The sequence below is a fragment of the Lytechinus pictus genome, chromosome 17 (assembly GCF_037042905.1).
Source record: "Lytechinus pictus isolate F3 Inbred chromosome 17, Lp3.0, whole genome shotgun sequence".
Taxonomy (NCBI): Eukaryota; Metazoa; Echinodermata; class Echinoidea; order Temnopleuroida; family Toxopneustidae; genus Lytechinus; species Lytechinus pictus.
Genome location: NC_087261.1, coordinates 26524865 through 26552752, shown reverse-complemented (window position 1 = coordinate 26552752; position 27888 = coordinate 26524865). Strand labels below are relative to the sequence as shown.

Genomic DNA, 27888 nt, shown 5'->3' with positions numbered 1-27888 from the left:
TCGTCGAGCCAGGCCAAAATGTAGAAAAGAAAATTACGAGCGCACAATTTGAGACTATTGTTTCTCGCGCATGGTTGGTCGAGATTATGGCGGTGTGCCTGGAACTGTGACACTGTGTGTGTGTCTGTGAAAACGAGGAGTTTTTTATTTGGACAGACGTCACCTAAACACGACAACGTTTTTTTTTTCACGCTGAAATAGACATCCCTGGACACAGTAAGGAGTTACCAGAACTGCCCAAAGCGGAATTTGTATTAACTATTACTAATGACGCTTTTGCTACTTCTAGCCCTAGGCCCACGTCCAGCGACACAGCGCAACACCAACGTACACCGCAAGGCCGCTCCCACACACCCGGCATGCACGACGCTGAATGACTGCATGCCATGCCATCGCCACGAGCTGCTGCTGGACAACTCACAATCGAATCTCAGACAGAACTTGGAACTTGAAGCAAGCAACGAGTCCGTCTTCTATCATGTGGAATGATGCTGCACTCGTGAATGGAAGCTAAGTTTACATTAATAATCCAGAATAAATGATGTCGCTTATTAATATTCTACCCGTCATTAGACATTAATATCTCAATAAACAGAAACTTTCCAATTCCAGGCATTATTGAAAATTTGACTTCCAAATTTGGCTTTCAGTTTCATTTCAGCTAATGTTGAAATATTAAACGTAGTAGAGTCTTTGAGATTGGATAGAAAATTAAAAATTATCTAGTCAAGATGAGCAACCAGAGGCAGAGAGGAACACAGTTGTTGAATGTTGGTGATAGGAGGGAGGTATTTGTTACTGCATTCGAAGTTGATAAGCAGGACAATGCATTCAGATTTTGGGGACAGTTTGACAATGAATCTGTGGAGAGGCTTGAGACTTTGATGCAAGAAGCACAGGTTCATGCAGAGCAAGAAATGTTCCCACCTCCGGGAGCACTTTCGGCAGGTGATGTGTGCTTGGCAAAATTCATGGAAGACGGTCAGTGGTATCGTGCAAGAATCGAGAGCGTCACTGGCAATGATGTCATCGCATACTTCATTGATTTTGGAAACACAGAGATCATTCCAAGGGTTCGCGTTAGGACCGTTCAAAGGGTGAAGAGTATTCTTGATTTACCTCCACAGGCTACCAATTGCAAGCTTGCCAATGTGGAACCCATGCTGGAACATTCATCATTGAAGGCAGGCACGCATGATTACCTCCGCAAGCAGCTGGAATACCAAACGTTTGCAGCTGAAGTTATTGCAAGAATAGGAGGGAACCTCGAGGTGAAGTTGTGTGAAGTCAGCAGTGGGAAAGACATTGCAAAAAACATAATCCATGATGGATTTGGCCAAGCTGCTACTGGTGAAGCGAGCCCATCAAAGAATAAGGGATTCAAGATGATGGGACTGGACGTTGGCAATAGAGATCGTGTTTTCGTCAGCAATGTCAATACTCCAAATCAGTTCTGGATTCAGCAAGAAATGATGATAAAGGACTTAGATGAACTCATGAAGGACATGCTGACACACTATTCACAGGCCCCAAACAGCTCTCCAATGAAAAGGCACTTTTCTAAAGGAGACCCTTGTGTGACTACTTTTTCTGATGATGGCAGTTACTACAGAGCAGTGATCACTAATACCATGGGGGCAGACAATTATGAAGTGTTCTTTGTTGATTATGGCAACTCGGACATCAAGACTGGAGAAGATTTGTTGGAAATCCACCCCAAATTCCTGCTACTTCCCGCACTTGCTATTGAGTCTTGCCTGAGTGATGTAGATCCAGACTCGTGCAATTCCGATGCAGCTGCTGCCAGATTTGAAGAACTAGTAATAGAGAAGACTGTTTGCTGCAAAGTGACCAAAAGGATCGGAGACAAATGTTCCTTGCTCATGGTGGATCCTACAGGAGGAGAGAATGCAGATATTGCAAGTGCGTTGGTTAAGGAAGGGCTTGCAGGACGGCAGGGTAGCAGCTTTAGTAGCAGTCCACCAAAACAAAGCCCTCCACAAGGATACAGTGCCCGGAATCTCCAAACTAGGGGTGCTGATTCAAGAGTGCCATCAGCTAGGGAGTTAGATTACAATCTCCCTAAATTCAAGAAACCGCAGATTAATATTGGTGATCAGCTTGATGTGCAAATAACCTCTGTTAAATGTGGTGCTGAATTTTCTTGCCACCTCATGAAAGATGCAAATCAGTTTGATCCAATGATGGAAAATCTAGATCAAACCTATTCAAATATCTCTCCAGGGGATCAAGGAATCAAGCAAGTGGCCGGAGGTGTGCCATGTTGTGTGCAGTTCTCTGAAGACAACGCGTGGTATCGCGCTGAGGTGACATATGTCCGGGGACAAGATGTAGAAGTGCGCTATGTAGATTATGGAAATAGTGAGACTGTAACTCCAGCGCAGTTGAAAAACTTGAAGCAACAATTCTTCAGTCTACCTATCCAGTCTATTGTTTGTACTTTGGATGGCATCCCTCAGGCCAAGGCATCAAAGTCTTCAGAAGTAAAGGATTTCATGGATTCCACGGTAGCTGAACTTGACCTGGTAGCTACCATTGTAAGTGAGCAGAGAGGTGTGTATAGTATTAAACTGACAGATCGTTCCAGTGGGGACAGTATCAACAGTATGGTTGCTAATATGCTAGAGGATAGTAGTCCGAGAGGATCACCAAGAGCAGAAATGTTAAAGGAGTACAACAAGCAAATATTGAGAGAAGGAGAGAAACTCCAGGCTTTCATCTGCCATGTAGATGACCAAGGCAAGTGCTACATCCAGAAGTCTTCAACAGTTGGAAAGCTAGACGCTCTTATGGAGCACATGAGTCAGCAGTTTGCAAATGTTGGATCAAGAATCCCAAAATTGACAATCGGGATGTCATGTGGAGCCCAGTATTCAGAAGATCAGGCATGGTACAGAGCCAAAATCACTGGCATTCGTAAGAATGGGGATGTAGAGGTGACCTTTGTGGACTATGGTAATTCTGAGATGGTTAATCAAGATCAGATTAAGATGTTGTCTCCAGACATGCTTGAGTTACCAGCACAGGCAATTGCTTGCCTCTTGGATGGCCTTGCAGCTGGTCAACAAACAAGTGAAGAAGTTGCCAAACTTCAGGAATACATAGAGAGTGAATGCAGTCTTGAGGTGAAAGGCAAAGATCACATCAGTGGTGTTTACAGTGTCCGTCTTGCGGTAGATGGGAAGTCTATCAATGATCAATTCAGGCAACCAATTCATCAGAGAAGGCAGGCACAGAATGAACGTAGTGTGAAATCACCCCCTCGCAGTTCTGGAACTTTCGGGTCACATGCAAAGTCTCCACCACAGAATGGGGGATTTGGTCAGAATGATAAGAGGCAAAGAGGTAAAGATAGCCGTTTTAACAGTGATGGCAGTGGTGATGCCCCTGATAAGTCAAGATACTCAAAACCACGGGGAGATAGAGCATCGGTGTCTTCTAATGTGTCAGACAGGTCAAACAGATCTGGTGGTCGTAGCAATCGTTCAGATGACTCAAGAGGTATGGGATCTGGTAGGAGGTCAGATTCTGGTTCATCTCGAGTAAACAAAGAGCCATCTGTCCCACTTCAATTTAAGGAAGTCTCATTTCCATCCGCGGGAGCTGTGGATGTGTTTATTTCGCACATTAATAATCCAAGTGAGTTTTGGTGCCAAACAGCGGAATCGACCCCACAGCTTCATAGAGTGATGTCGGAACTTCATGCCAGGTACAGTAGCCTCCGCCCTACTGACAAAAGACTTACTAATACAACAGTCGGTACACCATGTGTTGCCAAGTTTTCAGATGATCAGTGTTGGTATCGAGCTGTTGTTGTGAACAAGTTCATCAAGAAGATAGAGGTGATCTTTGTGGACTATGGAAATTCTGAGAAAGTAGTGATTGGCAACTTGAAGGAAATTGTTCCTGACCTAGTAAAGCTGCCAGTGCTTGCTGTCAAGTGCAGTTTGCCAGGTGATCAAGACTGGCATGATGGACAAATCGATGCAATGAAAGAAGTGGCAAATCAGGTTGGACCATTCAAATGTGAGGTCAAGTCTGCAGATTGTGGAGTGTATGAGGTGGAGCTAGCATGGGCGGGGAAAAGAATGACACAAGAATTGAGCAGGATCAAGCCACCAGCCCCACCAGTGTTGTCTCCTCCAAAACAAGCAGTGGCACCTGTTACAGATCAAGTTCCACCAAAACCAGAGGTTAAAGCCGCTACACAATCTATACCAGTTTCAAGTGTCAAGATTTCATCAGAGCAGGAGGGCATGGTAGTTGACCAGGTTGAGGATGTTGTTATCTCCTATTGGGAAGGTCCTTATAAGTTCTGGTGTCAGTTGGCTAGGAAGAGTCCGGAACTAGATACGGTGATGGATAGCCTTGTCAATGCAGAATCACAAAGAAAAATAGATCCATCTGCTGTGAAAGAGGGGCTAGTATGCTGCGCAAAGTATGCTGAAGATGGTGCCTGGTATCGGGCAAAAATCATCAAGGCTGTGCCCACCAGTTCTTCACAGGTACTCTTCGTTGATTATGGAAACCAAAGTCCAGTAGTCGTAGATGATTTGAGGGTCCTATCTAGTAATCTGACTTCACTTCCTGCCCAGGCTATTCAGTGCAAGCTACATGGCCTATCTGCAGCACAGGCCCTGTCAACTCAAGCTGGAGAGAAGTTCACTGAGCTGATATCAGAGAAACAGCTGGTAGCAAAGGTTGTAAAAAAAGAAGTGTCCACACTAACACTCACTTTGCATGACACAAATACAGAGGATGATATTGACATCACAAATGAAATCAAGAAGGTTGTCACTGATGTGAAGGAACCAAGTTCATACCCCTATCCTGAAGTCGGCACATCAACAGAGAATGTCTACATTACCAATGTTGATGCTAACTCGGGAAAAGTTTTCCTTCAACTTGCATCCTCAACTGAGCAACTTGACACTGTCATGTCAACCCTTCAATCTGTTTATGAGTCTACTGGTCCCATGGAACATCAACTTGTCCAACCTATTCCATCTCAAGCATGCTGCACCAAGTTCTCTGAAGATGAGCAGTGGTATAGAGCTGTCATCACAACTTCTGACTCTTCCACAGCTTCAGTCCTTTTCATCGACTATGGAAACAGTGAAGAAAAGCCCATAAGTGAGTTGAAGCAGCCAACTGATGACCTCCTTCAAGTGCCACACCTTGCTCTTGAATGTTATCTAGAAGGAATGCCATCATTACATTGGACACAGGACACTGCTGATCATTTCCTGAATATCACTGCAGAGAAAGAGCTAACCTGCTGCTTTTCAAGCACCACTCATCCATTCCGTATTTCGCTCAAAGATGGGGAGACAGATTTGAATGCAGAGATGATGAAGTTTGCAGGTAGTGGAACATCGGCTAAAAAGACAGAGTACTCTCTTCCACTTGTCACTGTAGGAGATCATATAGGGTACGTTGTCAATGTTGATGCTGATAGAGGTAAAGTCTACATCCAACTAGCATCAGCAACAGAGAATTTGGACTTGGTGACAGCTTTGCTGGAGGCAACCTATGAATCATGTGACAGATATCTTACTGATCCTGCAGTCAAACAGGCATGCTGCACCAAGTTCTCAGAGGATGGTCAGTGGTATAGAGGCAGCATAACCTCAATCTCTGGAAATGTTGCACATGTCTTCTTTGTCGACTATGGCAACAGCGAAGACAAACCACTCAGTGAGTTGAAAACTGCAACAGAAGAGCTCATCAAGATACCACAGATTGCTTTGGAATGTTCTTTGGATGGAGTTCCCAAGTCGCCTTGGCCACGACTCGCTGCAGACTATCTGATCAATGCATCGGCAGATAAGCAACTGACCTGTTCGTTTAGATCAACCACTAGCCCCTTTGAGGTTCATCTGAAAGTTGATGATGTCGACTTAAATGCTGATGTCATCAAACTAGTAAAGGATGGAGAGGAAAAAGATGCAGAACCAGTGACATCATACCCAATTCCACAACTAGCATCTGGAGTACAGATGGGCTATGTTGTAAATGCAGATGCATCAACAGGAAATGTCTTCATCCAGCATGCCTCTTCAGCAGAACAGCTCGACTCTATCACTGCACTTCTGGAAAGTACTTACAGCACCTGCAGTGAAAATGATCATCAGCTCAAGCAATTATCAGTAGGCCAAGCATGCTGTACAAAGTTCACTGAAGACGAGCAATGGTACCGAGGCATCCTTACAGCGGTAACCTCATCCACTTGCAAAGTGTTCTTCATTGATTATGGGAACAGCGAAGAGAAGCAGTTAACAGACGTAAAAGCTCCGACTGCAGAACTCTTGAATCTACCACGAGTTGCTGTTGAATGTCGTCTAAAAGGTTTGGCAGAAGCACCATGGCAACAGGATGCTGTCGACCATTTCTTGGACATCACAGCCGATAAGGAACTTACCTGTACATTTGATGCGATAAAGAAGCCTATCCAGGTTGAGTTGATAGATGGCGAAACAGACATCAATGCTGACATGATGACTCTTGTAGGTGAGGAGCCAAAGGACGGTCCAGAAAGTGCATCAAAATACAAGTCGCTTAGTTCCAGTCTCCAGGTGCAAAAGAGAGCCGAGATCTACATCACAGCAACCACCTCGCCAAGTGAGTTTTGGATTCAGCCCCTTGCTGGAGAAGAAGCCCTTGCTATTCTCATGGATGAACTAAGCACCTATGCTGAGAATCCCAACACCGCAACACTTGCCAGCCCTGCAGTAGGTGTTCCTTGCGTGGCCAAGTATTCAAGCGATGAAGGATGGTACAGAGGAACCATCACATCCCAAGATAAGGAGTCGGTGACTGTCCACTTTGTAGACTATGGAAACTCTGATTCTGTGGGCATGACAGACCTGAAGGTGATCACGCCCGAGTTGATGGTTTTGGAAGCCCAGGCAATATGTGGCCGTCTTGCTGGTGTTGGCCCGGTAGATGGAGTTCAGTGGAGCGGATCTGCAGCTGAGTTCTTTGAGACTGCCGTTGTTGACAAACTGTTGCTGATGGAAGTGGTCGCAGAATCAAATGGTGAGTTGATGCATTTATTTTTAAAAAATCGGGGGGGGGGGGTAAAATAATGCCACAAAAACTTTAAAGAGATAGAATTATGGTGCGCATGCATGATTGATTATTATTCATAAATTTGTCTGTTGGGGAGAAAACTTGTTTTCAAATAAATTTGTGAATCTGAATCTTTTTACTGCTGGATTAAAGTCTATTGATTTGTACTTAGTAAATGGGTTAGCAACTGATATTTCAGAAAAAATTGGTGTAATAAAGTTAACCAAGGATTAACTGCTGCATGATTACCACCCACTGTCTTTAAGATGAAGTTGATAAAAATTAAAACAAAAAAATCCTATATTTATAAAATAAAGTACACATAGAATTTTATCTCTAGTCACTTCATTTTTATCTGATGTTGAAAAAGGTAACCCTTATTATTGTTTCTTTTGATTTCCACTTTGCAGATACCTTAGAAGTGAAGTTAATGGACATGGGTATGAATATTGCAGAGAAGATGGTGGAGGAAGGGCATGGCGTGGCCACTACTGAAAGGGTCAGACAGTTCCCCTCGGTCACATCCGTTGCCTCTTCAGCTAGCTCATCAGGTATCAAAAGAAAAACTTTTCAACACTTGTCATCATTCACACAACTTTGGACAAAATGTTTTAAGGGTATAACAAAAAGTGAAACATTTGATAATTACTATTTGTTGTAACTTTTTGTTCATGGTTTGTCATAGACTCATATTTAAGTATTTAAGATTGAACGATTGATTACATCTTTGAAGTTGCAGTGTGAAAGTCGATCCATTGATTAAAGCGGGGTGGTGTCTTACCATGTATCCATTTACAATTTGTGTTCACATGACCTTTAAGCACACCATTACTTGTAATAACCAATGTGATGGGATGTAAAAATCTTCCATCCGATGATTAATGCTTTGATATTGATTTGCTGCTATGCCAGGAGCCCTTGAGCAAGCTTCGCTTGACCTGGTAGAGAAGGTCTTATCAGTGAGCCTTCAAGAGCTGGAACTAGATGTCAGCGAAGAAGGGACAGATCTTGCTGAAGCCGACATGGATGCTTGCTCACCGGTGGTCGAAGTTAAACAAGAGGTAAGTTGATCTTGTGGGGGCGTTTGCAAGGAATTATCTATCGATTGCAAGTTCAATTTAAGTTAAAAAATCAATCACGAGTATGTCCATTCACTGCAGATTTACAATTGAATGCTGTTCTGCTTCTAGCATCCATCAACAAGTATGAATTGATTTGCTTCAGTGACAACTGGGATCCGTCTTACAAAGACTTGCGATTGATCTGATCAATTGCAACTATGCAAAGCCAGCAAAGTCAACATATAAAATGCATGTTTGCTCAAATTTTTTTCTAGATATGTATATTCATACATTCATTGTTTTCTTAAAAATTTCACTGTGGACATTGTGCATATTTCCAGTAGAAAAATATGACACTGATGGATTTCCATAGTTATGATTGATTGGATCATTCTAAGTCTTTGTAAGACAGGGTCCAGATCCATCACCTGTGAATTTGCAATTGATTTGAAAAATTATTTTCTTGTAACATTCCCTTGGTCAGGGTCATTTTGTGATTTATTGCATGTTATGGTCAATGCAATCAACCTAAAAAATAACCCCTAACAGACAGAGTTAACCCTAATAAGACTTGGAGGGGGGCTGATTTAGGCCCCCCCCCCCCCCCTCAACATTTTTCGAGATAAATTTTGTTGACCGCATCGCTCTCTGACTTTTGTCGCTATCGCTTGATCGTCGGCCGAGATCACAAGGGGGGGGGGGGATCAATCACCCCCACTCAGTCTTCTTAGGCGTCGAAATAGCGCAGTCTATTTAAGGTTAGAGGTTTAAGGTCGATACAGGTCATGGACTTTCAGATGCAAACATTTTCAAAATTTGTTTCAGTGTACCATTGCTTTCTCTTTCAAGCAGCGTACCACTTTTTGTCTGTACGGTTCTTCATTTTTTCATTCATATCTAATACCCCCCCCCCTATACTTTGTGCCTGAAATTCTCTTCTTAGATGTGGTATACCATACTGCATCCTTTCATCATTCATATACAGTGCGCCCAGAAAAAGGGAAACCGGGATTCCCATGTCTTTTTACTTCAAAGGCAAATGAATTATGATGTTTCATTTACAAAATCATATTCAATTATTCCTCTTCAATTTGTTACCTACATGTAATATGAGACAAACACATTAGCCTTAATGAGCAAGATGAGTTTGAAATTTTAATGTCAAAACCAGGTTGTGCAGAAAAACTGGTTCGTGGAACGGCGACTTTGCATATTCGACGATTGGCTCATTATCATTTCTTTTTTATTCTTTGTAAAGCTTCTCTCCCTGATCCCTGAGTGGATTCAGATTCACACGTGAGTTTCTACGCAAATTGTTACTGACATGCCTCGATATTTATTGTTTGTAGTCTGCCATGCGTGAACTACTTGCTAAGCTGTTGGTGTCAAATTATGAGACAAGATTCCACTCTTGCCATGAGTATCAATTTATAGTATTAAAAAACATATTTAATGATTGTGAAATCTGTCTCTGAAAACGAGTTTCCTTTTTTGTGGGACGCACTGTATATACTCACTTCCCTAGATTAAAACTGTATACCATATTTTGTCTGAATGGTCCTTCATTAATAATACTCACTCCTTTAGACTGAAGCTGTATACCATGTCTAAATGCTTCTTCAATCATTTCATTCATATCTATGTACCCATTCCCCTAGAATGAAGCTGCATACTATATGTTGTCTAAATGGTCCTTTGATCATTTCATTCATACATGTGTCTAATACTCCCTTAGACTGAAGCCATAGCCCACTTGGTGCTTGATAATCTCCTTGCAGAGATCACATGCAATGCCTCGCCCAATCTGCTTGCTCCACAAGTAGAACAGGTATGTTTAACACGAAGCCAGGTGATCGATCGTGGCGCTGATTTTCACGATCGATCATACACAATAATCAGTGCTATCAATCGTAAAAATTGGTCATGTCATCAATCGCTAAGCGTTATGTTGCAGGACCCCGGGTCCCTCTGCACACCCTCTCCTTGGGATTCCATCATCTGATTTTGTACATCACATCATTACAAGCCCTGTTTGATCAGCGTTTGCTTGTCAAATTGGCAACATTTGCAATTTTTGTTGCATACTACATTTTTGTAAAATTTTTTTTGAAAATGCCATTCAAATTTGTAAAGCAAAATTATTTCCTGTACATGTGTGAAAAAGCAGTGGTCTTTTAATCTTGCAGTCCTAGTTCAAAACAAAGTCGAAATCGGCTTGCTGCCGTGGTAAGGCAAAAATTCTGAAGTCTTGTGGAGAGGATGTAAAAAAGCTCCTGCTAACAAGCATTCATTGGTCAGTTTAAGCCAGGTACACTAATTATAAACTAAACCAATGATTTGTCATACAATGATGCAATCCCACATTCATTACATGTGTATATTTCTTGCCTATCTAACCATCATCTATGAATCATGATGAAACTACATGTATGTGTAGTGCTGTCTTAGTTGTTATTTCTCCCACTTCTTTATTTCACCCCCACCTCCCCTACCCTAATATATGTGATACTTTTCACAAATAAATCCTGTACTGGTTCCCATTACAGCATGTATTGCAATCAAAGCATCTCTGAAAAAAAAATCATATGTAATTGTATTTTCAACCAATTATAAGTGCATTCGGGCCTTGTGTTTAATATTCCAAGTTGTGTTTCTGGTTGTTGATATTAACTAACTCTGCCTTTTATCCCTATACTCACATTCTGAACCTTAATATCTTCAGTGAATTCAAGGGAGAAGCAATTTGCAAAGCTGCAAATATCTGAAATTCCTTTCAATCACCGACAGATCATTATTTTCTTGAAAAGCATTCACTGAATTCGTTCTCATTCTTGGATGATCACAATTTTTCGCAATTTAAAATTTCTCTCCTTTTCTGCAATTTTGACAATTTGAAGGTAGTTTTTTTTTCCCTACAAGCATTAGTGTCAGCGCAAAGGATCATCTTTTGTGTTGGGGGGAGTTGGGGACACAACAAAAGATGCCCCCCCCCCCCCCCATGAACAAAGTGTAATCCTCTGATGCCCACGCCTACATTCTTGAGGAAATACTTTGCTAAAAATGATTTAAGATCATGTTTTGCTCAGTCCTAAACCATATTGATCTTTGTACATTTAGGAGGAAATCAGCACTGGCAATGAGAAGACAGGAGAGACTGAAGGAGGAATGGAAGACGACGGAGTGGAGGAGGATCAAGGGATGGTGGAAGAAAGAGGAACAGAAGAGCAGCTTTCAGAGCAAGTCAAACCTGAAGAGGATGTCTTTGATGAGAAGGAAGAACTGGAGGAGGAGGAGATACAAGAAGAGCAGAAAGCAGAGGAGGATATTGTGGTGGAGGATAACAAAGTGGAGCATGCTGCACCGGTTGATGAACAGAAGGTATGAACTATGCTTGGCAGAGGTGGTGACACGACATTTGCTCCTGCGACAATTGCTCCAGGCTTAATTTTGTCTAAGATGTAGGGTTAGGGTTGCAATAGGGTTTTATGTTAGGGTAGGGTATAGTGTTAAACCAAGGGATTAAGTTGGTCATTTGATTAGTGTGTGGAATTTGTCATGGAACCGGCAGAAGTACATTTACCAAGGCACCTATCCCTTTAGAGCACTGGACGTAGCAACATCAAAGTGTTTGCCCGAGTTAGTTAATGTTTGTGTTTTTTTTTTGTTAAGTTTCGACATAATTTTGAAAGCTCAAGTTCCTATTCCATAAACTTGTACCTAAATGTTGACATATATACCAGTATGTGATCACTGAATATTTTAGTATCTCGGGTCACTTGATTAAAGATCCAAGGTCATTCCAGGGGAGCATTTCATCAACATTTTCATTTATCTGACAACCTTGCTTTATTCTTATTGGCTGAGGAACAATGTTACTATGGTAACTGTCGTATAAAACAGGATTTGTCAGATAAAATATCTGATACTGTAAGTCCTTTCATGAAACTCTCCCCAGGTCACCAAAATGAGAATATAATGTTGCATCAATATCCAAAGCTTGAAACTTTGAAAGGTATGATTTCCTCTTCCTTAAAAGCTTGGAGGAGAAACTTGGTTTAGGGTTTATGTAATGGCCCTGTTAATGTCACTCAAAATCTGTCCATATTCGCTTCAAATGATCTCTGAAAGCTGTGGAACATGGATTGTACTTGAGAGAGCTGACCTTAATGTTACTTCTGTTCAAATTCTTACAGGATAGTGAAGAAGCCCCAGAGGGTACTGATGAACCTCAAGAGGTTGAAAGCATGCAGCAGTCAGAGACTGTCCTACAAGAAGAAGCTGCAGGAGGGGAAGATGTCCAGGGAGAAACTGGAGAAATGCCCGAAGATGATGCCCCCAAAGTAGCTGCAGTCCAGCAAAATGCCAAGGAAGGTGTCATGGAAGATGTTTTGGCAGATGTCCAGTGTGAAGCTGGAGAAATGCCTGAAGAGGATGCCTCAGCAGAAGCAGTGGCCCAGGAAAATGTCGAGGACGGTGCCCAGCAAGAAGCTGGAGAACTGCCCGAAGATGATGCCCCAGAGGATGAGACGAACGAGGATGCGATGCTAGAGGATGTTGCCCAAAAAGGTGTGGTCTCGGATGCTGCGGGACGTGAGGAAGAACCTGAAGATGCTTCCAAGCACCAGGCTGAGAACAATGCTACCGAACTGACAGAAGGTGCAACTGTAGACAAACCTGAGGCAGATTCAGCTGTTCAAGAGGCCGATACCATCAAGTCAAATGAGGTCATCAACTTGGAGGAGGCTGTCCAGTCAGAAGAGGCCGTCCAGTCGGATGATGACTGCTTCAAGGATGCGGTCGCCACTGAAGCTGACCAGCACAAAGAGGTAGGTCTACCAACTTACAAACTTCTTACTTGACCCTAAACTACCTAAATACTCACAAGCTAGCAGGTAAGTTGAAGAGGATGGAGGATGTGCATGCAGGAAGTTTATTTTTTTTAGCACCCACACTTGCCCTGAAGCACAGAAACATAACTCCCAGCTGCACAATTAAAGTTCATTGACCCCATTAACACACTATTACAATTTGCCTGTCCAAATCAATGAACATTGCCTTTCTGGATATCTATTGAAACTCTCAAAAAATAGTCAAGTGTACAAGTAAGATTAAATTGTCATGAAAATGTGTCAGCACCATGTGCATGTATTTGCTTGCTTGCATGATCGAAACAATTCACAACTTCAATTGTTTGGTGGGTTTTTATGCTTGTTACTTCGTTTCTTCTTAATTACTTTATTTCTTTTCCATTTTGTATGTTTATTTGATTTTTAGGCATTTATTTGTTTTAGTCTTCAATATATTTAATAATTTTTATTTGGTTTTCAATTTTTTGATGTTTCTTTTTAAATTATAACATTTGATTGTTTGTGTTGGTATTTCATACATGTATCTATGATTTATTGATTTATTTTCTTTTGACTTATCCATTTGAAGAACGAATTTTAAAGAGGTGAGCCTGGACTTTTTTTTTGTTATCACATTTAGAGTAGTTATACTCATTTACTGGCATAGCCTTTTTTCCCCTCTTCAAAATACCTGTCTTGAGAATGGAATCAGGGTATGAAAAAGGGGATTGTCGGAAGGTTCTTCCCCATTTCAGTCCCCCCCCCCCCTTCCTTGCGACTTTTGGTAATGTCTATTTTTTATCAATAATCTGGCCTTTTTGCACATTTGACTTGTTTATTTTGTATAAATTTGATATAAAAAAAACAAGTGGACATAGTTACCAAGAATGCATATTTAATTATTCATTTATACTTGTTTATTATTTATTTATAGTTTGTCTTATATCATTTTTTGTGTGTTTACTTATTCATTTATTTAGGCAGCTTACCAGAACATGATTCTTTACACATTACTGCTAGGCTTATATTTGTACATTCTTATTTCTTTTGTCATTATTCTTCAAAATATAGTCATATATGTACACTGGGTATATTCATTTTCTGTAGGCCTTAACCACAAGCTTCTATGTATGCACACAAAATTCATTAACTTCTCCATAACGTCCATCATGTGCAGTGCACATGTATTGTACTTCTTTATTTCTTTTAGGCTATTCCTATGGCACATCTCATAATGCATTTAGCCCAATCTATTAACCACTTCATAATAATAATAGGCATTTATGTAGCGCCATCTATCTAGAAATACTCTATTCCGAGGCGCGATGTTATTATTATTACCCCGTCTTTAGCTCGAGCTGCCTTTCAGAGCTCATGCATTCAAGGAATTAATCCTGCCGGGTACCCATTCACCTCACCTGGGTTGAGTGCAGCACAATGTGGATAAATTTCTTGCTGAAGGAAATTACGCCATGGCTGGGATTCGAACCCACGACCCTCTGTTTCAAAGTCAGAAGACTAATCCACTGGGCCACAACGCTCCAACATGTTGGTCCACTGTCAGTGGCAGATCCAGGAGGGGGGCCACAGGGAGCGCGCGCCCCCCTAATATTTGAGCGGCGCCAAAAGTAAAGAAAGAAAAGGCGCTGCTTGAAAAAATAAAAATAAAGGAAAGAAAACAAAAGGCACTGCTTAAAAAAATTATACACTGATATAATATTAGCAACAGTAAAAGAAAGACTATCCCCCAGCAAAGCACAATCATAATTTATCATCTTCCTTATCTTTTCTTTTAACTACCCTTTTCCCAACAACTTCGCCGGTTAAAAATAATCAGCAGTGTGCTGCCTGCATATAACTGGCGCCAATCAAGAATAATCAGCGCCACCTAAATCTAAATCGACACCATTTGGTTAGGAATTGGCGCCAGACAAGAAAAATCGATGCTACCTGAGTTCTTAACTGGCGCCGATCAAGGATAATCAGCGCCACCTAATCTAAATCGGGGCCGGACAAGAATAATCCGCGCCATCTGGTTATAAATCGGCGCCGGTAAAGAAAAATCGTTGCTACCTGAGTTCTTAACTGGCGCCGATCAAGGATAATCAGTGCCACCTAAATCTAAATCGGGGCCGGACAAGAATAATCAGCGCCATCTGGTTATAAATTGGCGCTGCCAAAGTCTTAACCGGCGCCGATAAAGAATAATCAGCTCCACCTAAATCTAAATCGGCGCCGGGCAAGAATAATCGGTGCCATCTGGTTATAAATCGGCGCCAGTCAAGAATAATCGGCGCCTCCTGGTTCTAAATTGGCACCAGTCGATAATGAATTGCCGCTGCCTGAATCTTACGTGACGTCTGTAAAAATAATCAGCACTTCTTGTTCTAAATCGGCGCCGATCAAGACAAATCGGCGCTGCCTTTGTCTTAACCGGCGCCACCTAAATTTAAATCGTCGCCGGTCAAGAATAATCAGCGTCCCCTGGTCCCAATAAATAGGCGCCGGTAGAATAATGAAGAATGGCCTATTGCCAACCAAATCTAGATCGGCGCCGGTCAAGAATGATCAGCGGCACCTGGTTATACATTTTATTGTTGAATGGTCATAACAAAGCTTATCGCATGTCCTTACAGAGTGGACTGGGGCGGGGCAGTTGCCCACAGATGTCATGAAATCTTTAATTTGTTATTTAAAAAATCCCAGAATCATACAAAAGCGTAGAGCAAATCCTTTAATTTTGATCTTATTTTCCAATGCCTTAATAAAAAAAAGGTCACTTTTCTTCTTTACACATTCCACATTGTGCCACCTCTATGGCCTTTAGTGTAAGACAGCTACTATAGTGTTTTATGAAGATGATTCGATATTTTAGTCCAAAACTTTGCTAAAACCTGTTGCTATTACCGGGAGTGTATAATTACGCAACCAGACGTATATTCGTTAGACCTTAAACCACTAAATATCATTTTCAATGTATAAATACAGTTTGTCAATACCTTTGTTTTAACGTTTAAATGTTTACGCCATAAAATTTGATTTATTTTCATCTTCCATTAAGTTAAATATTATTCATCTGATCACTCAGGAAGAAGTTAAAAACAAAGATAACGATACCTGTAAAACTGGAGAACTATTTCCAAAGCTCTGTCTTGAAGGATCTCTTTCTGAATTCAGGTCATAAGCATCATATCCAGTTTCATCAAAGTAATTAGATAAAAATTACTCATCGTTACAAATTGTATTAGATTTAGTGAAAAGCATCACAATAAATACCAAATTCTGTATATAGGCCTATACATCATGTACATGAAAATTGAATGATAATAAACCTGGATTGGTGATGTATTCCAAATGATTAATGATGTAGTATCATTGTATATATACAGAGGCGTCGATCCTGGGGGGCGCGATCGCCCCACCAATGAAAATATTGGGGGGGGGGGCAAACATATCGTTTTGCCCCCCCCCCCCCAATAATTCCGCATGTGCAAAAAAAAAATTAGATGGTAATGTTACACAGAAATCAGCAAGCGAGATTGAGCTACACAACTCGTTCTTTATTTAAAATCGTGCTCAAATTGTCCGCTTTTCAGATTGGAATATGAAGATTTTCAGCTCGCGCTTCGTGCTTGCATCTTTTCTGTAGCAAAACCCCATACTTTTCATGATTAATTAGGTGAATAGAATGTCCCGTTTTCAGTTCTAAACCTCAAAAGAACTTCCTGCTTTGATTTGCAATAATCTTGTTCTTTATTAAAAACGTCCATTAAACTGTCTCTTTTTCAGATCGAAATATCAAAATTTTAAGCTCGCACTTTGCGCTCGCATCTATTGTTTTTTTAGATACCCATCTTAATCATTGGTTCCAAAAATGCTTAGAATATCAAGCTTTCTGGTCAGAATGTAAAGGAATTTCAGCTCGCCCTCGGCACTCGCATTATCTGTGTAGTGAGATATGTATCCTCCTCATTAGTTACTACAAACAGTCCTAACAGGCACCTTTTTCCTGTTTTCAGGTCAGTATACTAAAAAAATTCAGCTCGCGCTTCGCGCTCGCATTAATTTATTGGTGTGATATGTGTCTCTATCTCATTAATCATATAAATAAATGAATATATATATATGCATATGAGTGTGTGCGTGTTTGTGTGTGTGAGTTTGTTTGTTTTGTGTGATCGAGCGCCTTCGGAAAGTTGATTCATGATTTTGCCCCCCCCCCAATCTGAAAAAAGGGATGATGCCCCTGTGTGTATATATATATATATATATATATATATATATATATATAGTAAAAAAAATTTTTTATCTCAATTAATATACAAAAGTATTGGCCTCATCGCAATAAAAGGGTTAGTACACGAGATTTTGAAATCGCACATAACATGCATAATTTGCATTACTTTTTGCTTGTTTCTTTAATAAGTTTTTCAATCTCTCTCTATATGTTTTAGAAAGAATATATGTTTAAATTGATGTATATTTTCTGTTATAATGAGATATGTTTAAGTGGACTTCAGGGAATGGTCGTACGCAGCAAGGGAGAAGGGGGGGGGGGCAAATTCCCGATCAGTTGTTGTGAAAACACATTTTTCCCTTAACATTTCATGAAAACTACGAAAAATGTGCAAATGTGAGATGTGCACCAAATACTTTTATTACACTTGTAAAAAAAAAATCGCCACATCGAGCAGCTCGGTCCGTTTACTCTATTGTTTTTTTTTTTTTTTCAAAAATATGTTCGAGTCTTGCCCCCCCCCCCCCCCCCCCGGAAATATCTGCGTGTGGTCATGCTAAATGGCATGACTGGAAATCCTACATTTTGAAAAGAGCATTTGACAGGGTCAGACTTTACCCCCTTTTCAACATTTTCTTTTATGGTGCCGGTGAAGTGCAAAAATATGTGCGCCGCTCGGCAGTGCGCCCCCCCCCCCCCCCCCCCCTTTCGCCAAAAGCTGGATCCACCTATGACTGTTGACATGATACATGTAATACTGGTATGTTCTTGCTTTACTCCATGCTTCCGTACATTAGCGCTTTGATATGGAGAAATTTAAATTAGCGCTATGGTAGGCATCGTTAATCGAGGCCAAGCCATCCACTTGAATTGTGCATCACATGTTTAATATTTCCATTCATTTTTCCATTAAAGGGAAGTTCACCCTTACAATAGGCTTATTGTGAAAATAGCAGAAAAAAAAAATATTGCTGAAGGTTTGAGAAAAATCCATCAAAGAATAAAAAAGTTATCAGAACTTTAATTCTTTGATTTGTGATGTCATATGCGAGCAGCTTTCCTACATATCCTATGGATAAAAATCAGTGAAATGTCATTTTCTCAGGAAATTAAGAATGGTTTTTACTGTACCTTCAGTATATCAATAGACAAATCATTTCACACCCGCTCCTAAAAAGAAAAAAAAAAGCCATCACGAACCATTTAAAAAATTAAAGTTATGCAATTTATCATATGATATATGGGGCAGCCGCTCGTTTATGACGTCACAAATCCAAAACTTAACATTCTAATAACTTTAATCCTTACTGGATTTCCCTCACACCTTCACCGATTATATTTTTATTCTTTCTGCTATTTTTACAACAGACTTTTCTTCAGGGTTGCCTTTCCCTTTGAAGGATTAACCTGACATTGTAAATATCAGGCTTAAAACAGCATTTAATTTCAGCATGCCCATCCATAATTTTCTTCCTTTCCATTTCAATACTTGCATGTTCAGAAGCGAGGTGCATGTAGGCCTATGTAATCCCGTTTGTGGAGAGGTAATGTTCCTAATTTCATCTTCATTGCGTTGCTGTGTTCTACATGTACTTGTGTTGTTTGCTTGCAGTTGAATGGTGACACAACGTTTGCTCCGGCGACAATTGCTCCGGGCTTTATTTCGTCCAAGATATAGGGTTAAAGAGAAATTCCAGTAGTTGCAGTAAACACTGATTTCATGAGAAAGTCTGTAAAACCAGGCTTAATTGTCAGTATATCATCGAGGATCTAGATCTGGTACAGTTACATAAACTGAACTTTGTGAAATCTTGAAATCTACGCTGAAAAATGTTCAGACTGAACTTCCCCAACACAGATAAGCGCACGTGGGACTGTGTATAATTATTGCTTTGAGCGTCGGGCCCGACGCTCTACCCGAATCCTGTGCTTATTTGCTGATTTCTCAGCAATTACACAATTTCTTCCAGAATCCTTTGGCACATGCGTTTTATTTATACAAACAGACACTTTGGTGGTCATTTCATTGGATTCTGTACGAACTCATTTTGATATCGTTACCAAAACTAGCATTTACCTTTAAGGATGCAATGGGGTTTTATGTTAGGTTTAGGATACCTAGGTAAACTATGCGTTAAACCCGGGGTTGAAGTTGGTCATACCATTTGTGTGTGGAATTTATAGCGGAGCAATTGTCGCCGGAGCAAATGTCATGGAACCTTAAAAGTTTGAATTTAAAACATCTGAGCTGTGAAGCTCCCAATTTGTTTACATATGTCTGTGGTATGTTGCAAAAAAGACTGCACCTGCCTTAAAAGTTAAAATCTACAAATGACTTGAAATGCTATCCCATTCTCATTTCATATACTGGATGTGTAACACTTTAGTCCCTGGCAGAGAAATTAAACACGGATTTTCATTTTCCGATATTTTGAGAGTGTCGGAGCAAATTGATTTTTTCTTTTCTTTTCTTGGTGTTTTTTTTTATCCATATAGATACAATAAATATGATTTATATCCCTATCAGCTACAGTTGAAATTGGGTCTTTGTAGATCAAGAATTCTTGTTGATAACAAGTATCTTTAGTATTTTTGTCAACATTTAATAAAGGTTACAGGAAATTCACTCTGACAAAAAAAAAAGTTGGAAAGGACAAATCTCATTAATAGCATTTGAATGGGTACGGAATCTCCATGTACCTTTGCAAAAGTGGTACTTACATGTAGCTTTCAAACAGTTTTCTGAATAGTTTTAGGGTGTGTGTCTGGTTCACATCTGGTTTTAGTTGCAGAATAATTTAGAATTTTAGTATTCTTAATCTGAAGCCAATCTTCCAATTATTTTTTTTCACCATTCACCCATTCATATTTGGGCTCTATGAATATTTTCTTTATATAGCACAACTTGTTTTGTCTGTACTGTTGTGCCCTATACACCTTTATGTTGCACATTGTAAATTATGAATTGTTTTTTTTTTCATTTGCATGTTAAAGTATTAAAGAGTACTCCCAACTACATATGCATCATGTTCTTCACTGTTTGTTTGTTTCTTCATTGTGTGTTTTCCGTCCTGTTGATAATCCAAGAATTTTTGTCGGATTTAACTCTTGATAAAAGACTTTATACTAAATTTGCTTTTTCATGTCTTTGTTTATTTCTTATTTTATATTTTTATTTTGTTCCCCATATCATAATCTCTGCAGATGCACTTTATCTTATTTTACCTTCCAAGCTGCCGTGTATTGACAAGTTGCAGTTGGTTTCACTCAGTCATCAATCCTATTCTTTAGACAGATCCATATTTGCCCCTCCAACATTTGCTTCAGATAAAAATCCACAAATTAAACAAAACTTAACCCTATCCAGGCCGGGGGGGGGGGGGGCCTCGGGGGCCCCTCAATGATTCGCGCAATATTTTTGCGGTGCGAAATTTTTTGATCGCGCCGCCCACTGACTTTTTACTTTCAAGTCTTGCGCAACTTTTGAGACCAGTTTTGCGTCACCCGGGTACGCGGTTCCGAAATTATACAACATGTAAGTGCATGTCAGACCAAAAATCGCTCAAAAAAGTGATTTCGTGTACAAAGTCAATGCAAATTGTGTTTTCAACCAAAAATCATAAATGTATGATTATTTTTAGTTTTGCTGGTCTAAATGTATTAATTTTATGCTGTTTATGATCTCAGAAGAGTCCCCAACAAATTTCATTGAAAAAACAATGAAAAATAAAAGGTCCAAAAAACAGTGAAATACATAAGCAATTGTAAAAAACAATGAAATACATAAGAAATTGATCTGATATCACAATTTTTTACATGTACACTTGCTAGGAGCACCAAAAAGAGTTTTTATACCAAAAATTGGAACATTTGGAGCATTATTTAGGGAGTTAGAGGGAAAAGTATGATTTCGCATACTAATTATCCATAAATTAGCATAATCGCTTAAAGGTCAAGTCCACCCCAGCAAAATGTTGATTTGAATAAATAGAGAAAAATCAAACTAGCATGACACTGAAATTTCATCAAAATCGGATGTAAAATAAGAAAGTTATGGCATTTTAAAGTTTCGCTTATTTTTCACAAAACAGTGATATGCACAACTCAGTGACACGGAAATGAGTCAGTCGATGATGTCTCACTCACTATTTCTTTTGTTTTCTATTGTTTGAATTATACAATATTTCATTTTTTACAGATTTGACCATAGGGACCGACTTTACTGAATCATATAGTATTAAACAATGCTAATTCCACATATTCAGGGAGGAATTAATCACTGTTTCACTTGACAAATAGGAGATACTTAGATATTTAATATAATAAAATACAAAAGAAATAGTGAGTGGATGACGTCATCACTCTCCTCATTTGCATACCAACCAGGATGTGCATATAACCGTTTTGTGAAATTAAGCGAAACTTTAAAAAGTCATAACTTTCTTATTTTACATCCGATTTTGATGAAATTTTCAGTACTGTGCTTGTTGGATTTTTCTCTTTTTATTCAAATCAATATTTCGTTGGGGTGGACTTGTCCTTTAATAGCAATTTGCATGAAATAATTACTATACAGTTTTGTAGATTAAGTCTAAGACAACCTGCGTGCCAATTTTCGCGCGATCGCACAGCCAACAGCCGAGATCTCAAGGGGGGCCTGGGAGGGGCCCCCCCCCCCAGCCATATGAACTCCTAACATACCCGGCCTAGAAAGGGTTAAACCCTAAACTTGAACCTAACCCTGAGGCTTACCCTCCTCAGGCATATTATCTTATACATTTCTTGTCCATTTGTGATTAGCCTATAATCTATGCAGAGAATGCAGCGTTTCTCTTTGCCTTATGAGTCTGAAACTGTTACGCAAGACGTCTGATGCAGAAGGCCGCGCACTGTGCCTGCAAGGCAGCCACCGCCTATACACTCCAGTCTTTCATAATAGTTCTTGTTGTTTTTTATCAACGAATGTCTGGTTGCAGTTTTTCATCAAAAACTGCCAACAGACGTGGTCAATAAAAAGAAATCAACGAGTGACACAAACCGGAGTGTATGGGCGGTGGCTGCTTGGTGCGTAGTGTAAGTCTTCCGCATCTGGCGTTTTGCGTAAAAACGTGTACAGCAATAGCTGCAGTCCTCCGCCACATAGTAGTGATGCACCGTATACATGATATTTTTTTTAGAATTGCATCTTCTACAAACAAGTATCGCTTTGAACATATATGCAATGTGCTCGTCCGTTATATATATCCATTACAATGTACTTCTTTCCTTATTTTCTGTTGTGCAGGTTGAGGAAGATAAGGCTAAATATAAACCTCAAGAGGAAGAGGAGGAAGATGATGAGGAGGTGGGATTTAGTGATGCGGTCCAAGAAATGGAGAACAATTCCGCAAAGACTTCAGAACAGAATACTGAACCAGAAGCAGATCAATTAGAAACTGCAGTTGTGACCCCAGAGGAAGGGGACCAGTTGGTACGTGATGAAGAAAGGGGAATGGAAGTTTCCACTCTACCAGAGGATGACGTTGCAATTGCAACAGCAGCAGAAGCGGGATATGAACCCAAGAGTGTCGCTGATGAATCGCAGGGGGATTTGAGGGCTGAGTTTGCTTCCATGAAGCTGGATGACTCCAAAGACTATACCGAAGCTGCAAGTACTTTACCAGCTGAAGGTGGTGTTGATGGAGCTGTGACTTCAGGTGACAGCAAAGAGACAGTAGAGGATGTTTCCAAAGGCCACGCCTTGATGATGGATGGAAGCGGTGATGCTCGTGTGGTCACCGAGGATGCCGCTGTGGAGGGCAATGCCCAGGTGAAGGATGTAGAAGCTGATGCCAATGAGAGCTTTGAGACTGCCCGCGGAGACATCTCGAACGCCACCAGTCCCGGAGGAGGCGACGCTTCCCTCTACGCCAGCCTCAGCACCATCTCCGGCGGAAGTGGAGACCTGGACAGCACCCTTGAGTGTGACAAGACCTTGGACCTCAGCGAATCAACAGAATCGGGAACCGGGAGTGGTAAGGGAATCGGTGAGATGAATGGCATTCAGGGAGAGGATGTGTCTCCTCCTCGATGTGATAGTGGAATCATGGACGATCGAGAGAGGGGTAAGGAGGTATTCGACATCGGTAAAAAGGAGGAGTCCATGATGGAAGGTGCAGAGGTAGTCGATGGAACTATCATCAATGGAACTGATTAAGATTAATATCATGTTTGTTTTTTATAATATGTTTTTCTTCAAATACCATGTCTTCCAGATTCTATATGGGTTGATCATGAATGATGTATTCTTGTATTCTATCAGAAATCTTTTTACTGATTTCGTTTTATCTTGCATGTTGCAAGACAACGATTGTTAAAGGTCAAGTCCACCCTCGAAAATTGTTAATTCGAATCGATAGAGCAAAATCAAACAAACATAATGCTGAAAATTTCAGCAAAATCTGATGTAAAATAAGAAAGTTATTACATTTTAAAGTTTCGCTTATTTTTCACAGTTATATGCACAACTCAGTGATATGCAAATGAGAGTCATTGATGTCCCTCACTCATTATTTCTTTTGTTTTTTATTGTTTGAATTAAACAATATTTAAAGTGACTGACTTAATCATAAACTGTTTAAATAATGGCAATTCCACATGTTCAGGGAGGAATAAAATTTAGTTTCACATGACAATGTAGAAAATTCAATGTTTCTTCCCCAAATTTGTGAGATTTTGACTTTTTCCAGGAAAGGATTGGGAAATTAAAAATTCCAGGAAATCAGAAAAGCACAATCAAACCACAATTAAACATAGCATCTTTTAATATTCATGTTGTATTTAAAGAATTGTTTAGATCTATACATAGCTCGAAATTTTCAGCTCGCGCTCTGCGCTCGCATTTCATAACTTTGTTCCTATTTCTAAAGAGGATGTGAACAAAAAAATGTTAAATTCCTTGATTTTGGTCACTTCGACCAAATTTAGGCTCGCTGTATTATTGCCCAATTTTAATAAAAATCAAACTTGAAAATTACAGGAAATGTCTATGAATTTCGGCAAATTTTTGATTTAGTTTCAGGAAATTTGTTTTGGATCTGTGGAAACACTGAGAAAGTTAGAATTTGTCATGTTTCATATGATAAAACACAAAAGAAATAGTGAGTGGGTGACGTCATCGGTCTTATTTGCATACCGACCAGGATGTGCATATGACTATTTGCCAAATTAATGCAAAGATTTAGAATGTCATAACTTCCCTATTTTACATTTGATTTTGATGAAGTTTCTTAAAATCAACTTTTCATTTGGGTGGACTTGCCCTTTAAAAGCTATAAGTTCAAGATGGTTTGGATAATTGTGTCCAGCTTTATATTTAAGTCAAACTCATGTAATTAGTTAGACTATTTACCCATGTAGATTTGGTAGTGTATATGTTTAGTTTAATAATATTCAGATGGTTGTATTTACTCACCCAATCCTCTAGTGTGTGTGAATGTGCATCTCACTTTCTCTCCGTCTCTCTACTTCTTTCTCCGTCTCTTTACTTCTTCTTTCCACCTTCCGCTTATGTGAATATCTCGCACTCTCTTATTCTCCTTCTCTCTTTCTGATGCCCTCTCTCTCTCCCTCTCTTACTATCACTTATAATCTCACCCTCTTTTATTGCTCACTCTCTGTCATTTTACTCTGTATCTCTGCCACCCATTTCTTCCCATCGCCTTCTCTCTACCCCCCCTCCTCCCTTCTCCCCCCCCCCCTCTTCCTTGCTCTCTCTCTCTCTCTGTGACTCTTCCTCAATACATGTCACATTCTTGCTGTCTCGTTTTTGTATCTGAATACTCTACAGTATTCAAACTTTAAGCATGAATATGCAGCTGAAAGATATGATCCTAAGATAACATATGAAAAAAAATTGGTCCATATTCTGAACACGGGGCTAACCCATAGCAATCGTTCAAAATATCAGGGCAAACATGCCATTGCCAGCAGTGAATTGATGATAAATGTTAGTGTCCCCTTTACACCAACTGGAAATAAAACAATCCTATTGGACAGTATTTTCCAAAAATTCTAATCTGGAAAATCCCTTTATGATATACATTTATGTTTATCAGAACTACTTTCAAGACAAAAAATCTGTGTTGATATTTTGAAATGCACACCCACTACATCAGCCTACATAATTCATTATTCTGACATTTGTCCCTACACATAACAAAGCCAGGTATTCGAAATAGATTTTTTTTTCACTTGTCCTGGAGTTCAGAATATGGGCTATTGTATGTAAACTTCTCAGGAGAGTTGTGTGACTACAGTATATATGCTTTTATTTAGTCACTTTTACATGTACATTTATGTACATTTGTTTAATTGTTTTGTGTTGTTCATGGTTGCAGGTGGCAACTAACAAATTTGTATGTCTATTAACTATTCTAATTTTTCATAAATAATTGATCAATTTTGTCTTAAGGTCTCTTCAGAAGAATGTTTTAATGGAAATCATATGCATCAATCAAAAGGTCAAGTCCATGTTTCTTTTTTCTTTTCCCATTGCTTTCCTCACAAGTGATACAGAACGCCAAGACGTTTGCTTCATTTTGTAAATGTATTGATTTTTAGACTTTCTTTTTTTCGGTTAAAGGCATATGCTAACGTTGTAGACATGTAATTTAAAAAATATCAAAGGAGAGATGAAATATGTACATGAATGCCTTTCTGTCAACCTAAAAACTCTAAAACAACAAAGAAATCCTTTCGATATACGTTATAATTGATGGTTTTGTGTAATTTCTATCGTGCCGATAATAATAGAACACATAAGTGTATGGATGAAATTAAGATGGTATTTCCGGTCACTTTATATTTCACTTTTTTGAAGCACTTAATAATGATTTTTGGACGCGATTTTTTCTGGGCTTCATTTTTGTAACATATCACAGGTGCAGGTGACAAGTGGGACCTCGCAGCTCAGATTTTTTAAAGTCAAATCAATGTTAGCAAATACCTTTAAGACTTCTTCACTGTACACTAGTTCAACTCCACTTCTGTTCGGGTAGATTTGGCTTGTGATGACTGAGAGATTCATACATTTTGCCACTAGGCTTTTCATGTAGTCTGCATATACAGACCCTGATCGAAGCTTTAAATATCAACAGGTGGATATTGAGAAAAGTCAAACATAAATTCAGTACACAAGTCCTAATCAGGGCCTTTAGGGTGCCATTTCTTTTAAGAAAATCTCAATGTGCCATATAATCCCCCTCCATTATAAGATAAGTTTGGTTAAATGAAAGTCTTCAGAACTGTAATAATATTTGTATTGTAGTAGGGGTAGAAGTAGTTTTAGTAGTAGTAGTAGTAGTAGCAGTAGCAGTAGTAGTATCCATTGCCTGGCTTGCAGAAGGGCCAATAGGTTGTACGTAAGTGCCGCTTTTTATTTTCTGTGTATGGCACGATTTAGTGAATTGCAGAGATCACATGACCTTTTAGATCGACAAGAATGGGAATTGACATGCACGTTAATTCTAACGCCCTACTGCAAGCCAGGTGAAGTAATGATAATGTTAAAAAGAACTTCATAGATGCCAAAACATTTCTTTTTTTGAATAGGTTTAGTTAAACTCCAGTACTGTTTTCTCAAGTTGAAATATATTTCCAGCTTGCATTACAAAATCATTCACTTGCCCAATTATGCTATTAATGTAGATATCTTCTATGTCAGTTAAAACTTAAAAGTTGTCTGTATTTACCTGTACAAATATGCACTGTATAAAGAAAACGATGAGATGTTTTGAATCTGTCTCAAGAAAAATGGGAACAAGAGACCATTCAGAATATACTGTACTTAAAAAAAATGTAATGTAATATAATTTGAAGTATTACAAAAAAGGTAATAATTATTTCAACACTGTGTGCAGACCTGCCAACCAGTACGTTTTAGGCGTATTAAGTACGTTTTTGCAACCAAAATACGGCAGTACGTTTTTTTCTTTAAAAAATATGTGTTTTGTAAAAAAAAAATAATAATTATTGAGAAAATTTATCTCTATATGTCTCTATTTCATAAAACATACACAAATATGGTTATTAGATCAATGTAATTTCAGATAACTTGTTTTTTTTTCAATCATTTTGTTAAAACCAGGGTGAGATATGTACACCTGTTTCAATGTTTGTTTTTTTTCATCTGCAAGAGCAGTGCGTATTTTAGCTTGCATGCAGCTTGAGCGCCGGCGATGAGCGAGTGTGCCAAGCATTTTATTATGAAAAAAACTTTTTTGGGGAAAAATACAGTTTTTATTATCACAGAATGCAATTTTTTATTCCCAGAGGTTGGCAGGTCTGTGTGTGACACACTTGCAGGTGTGTGGAAAAGTAAAACGCATTTTGAAGACCCAGACCGGCCTCGAAAAGTGAAATTTGCAAAACACAGCAAGGTCTATGTATTTTCACCTCTTGCCAGCTAGGTACTTTGTTTGAGAACAGATCCAATTATTCAGCTTCAAAAGTAGGCTTTTAGTGCTTTTCACCGGCAGCAGGTCCATGACGTCGCCCTGTGTTAGAAGCGTTTTGATTTCATCGGTGTGTACACAGAAAAAGTAGATGATTGGAAACAAATTTACAATCTGGAAATCAAGGAGATAGTAAATAAATCTTTTATATGTACAGA

General features: G+C 39.4%; 1 protein-coding gene across 6 annotated transcripts; it reads left to right on the top strand.

Annotated features, from left to right (window-relative positions):
• Positions 1–69: 69 nt before the first annotated feature.
• LOC129280664 (tudor domain-containing 6-like) lies at positions 70–26570 on the top strand. 6 transcript variants are annotated; one of them, XM_064111763.1, is made up of 9 exons: positions 70–7059; positions 7503–7643; positions 8005–8153; positions 9889–9981; positions 11271–11531; positions 12347–12979; positions 13590–13605; positions 18739–18781; positions 22522–22536. In XM_064111763.1, the coding sequence occupies exons 1-7, from the start codon at positions 732–734 to the stop codon at positions 13599–13601; spliced, it is 7617 nt and encodes a 2538-aa protein (XP_063967833.1). In that variant the 5' UTR covers positions 70–731; the 3' UTR covers positions 13602–13605; positions 18739–18781; positions 22522–22536. The 6 variants fall into 6 exon arrangements, with proteins under 6 accessions (XP_063967833.1, XP_063967831.1, XP_054772659.2 ...); XM_064111761.1 differs by lacking the exon at positions 13590–13605 and having other exon boundaries at positions 22522–26570; XM_054916684.2 differs by lacking the exon at positions 18739–18781 and having other exon boundaries at positions 22522–22604.
• The last annotated feature ends 1318 nt before the right edge of the window (positions 26571–27888 follow it).

Coding starts and splice junctions, on each gene's coding strand:
- LOC129280664 (XM_054916681.2), top strand. CDS start 732: ATGAGCAACCAGAGGCAGAGAGGAACACAGTTGTTGAATGTTGGTGAT. Junction 11,532..12,346: donor CACCGGTTGATGAACAGAAG/GTATGAACTATG, acceptor AAATTCTTACAG/GATAGTGAAGAAGCCCCAGA. Junction 12,980..22,521: donor AAGCTGACCAGCACAAAGAG/GTAGGTCTACCA, acceptor TCTGTTGTGCAG/GTTGAGGAAGATAAGGCTAA.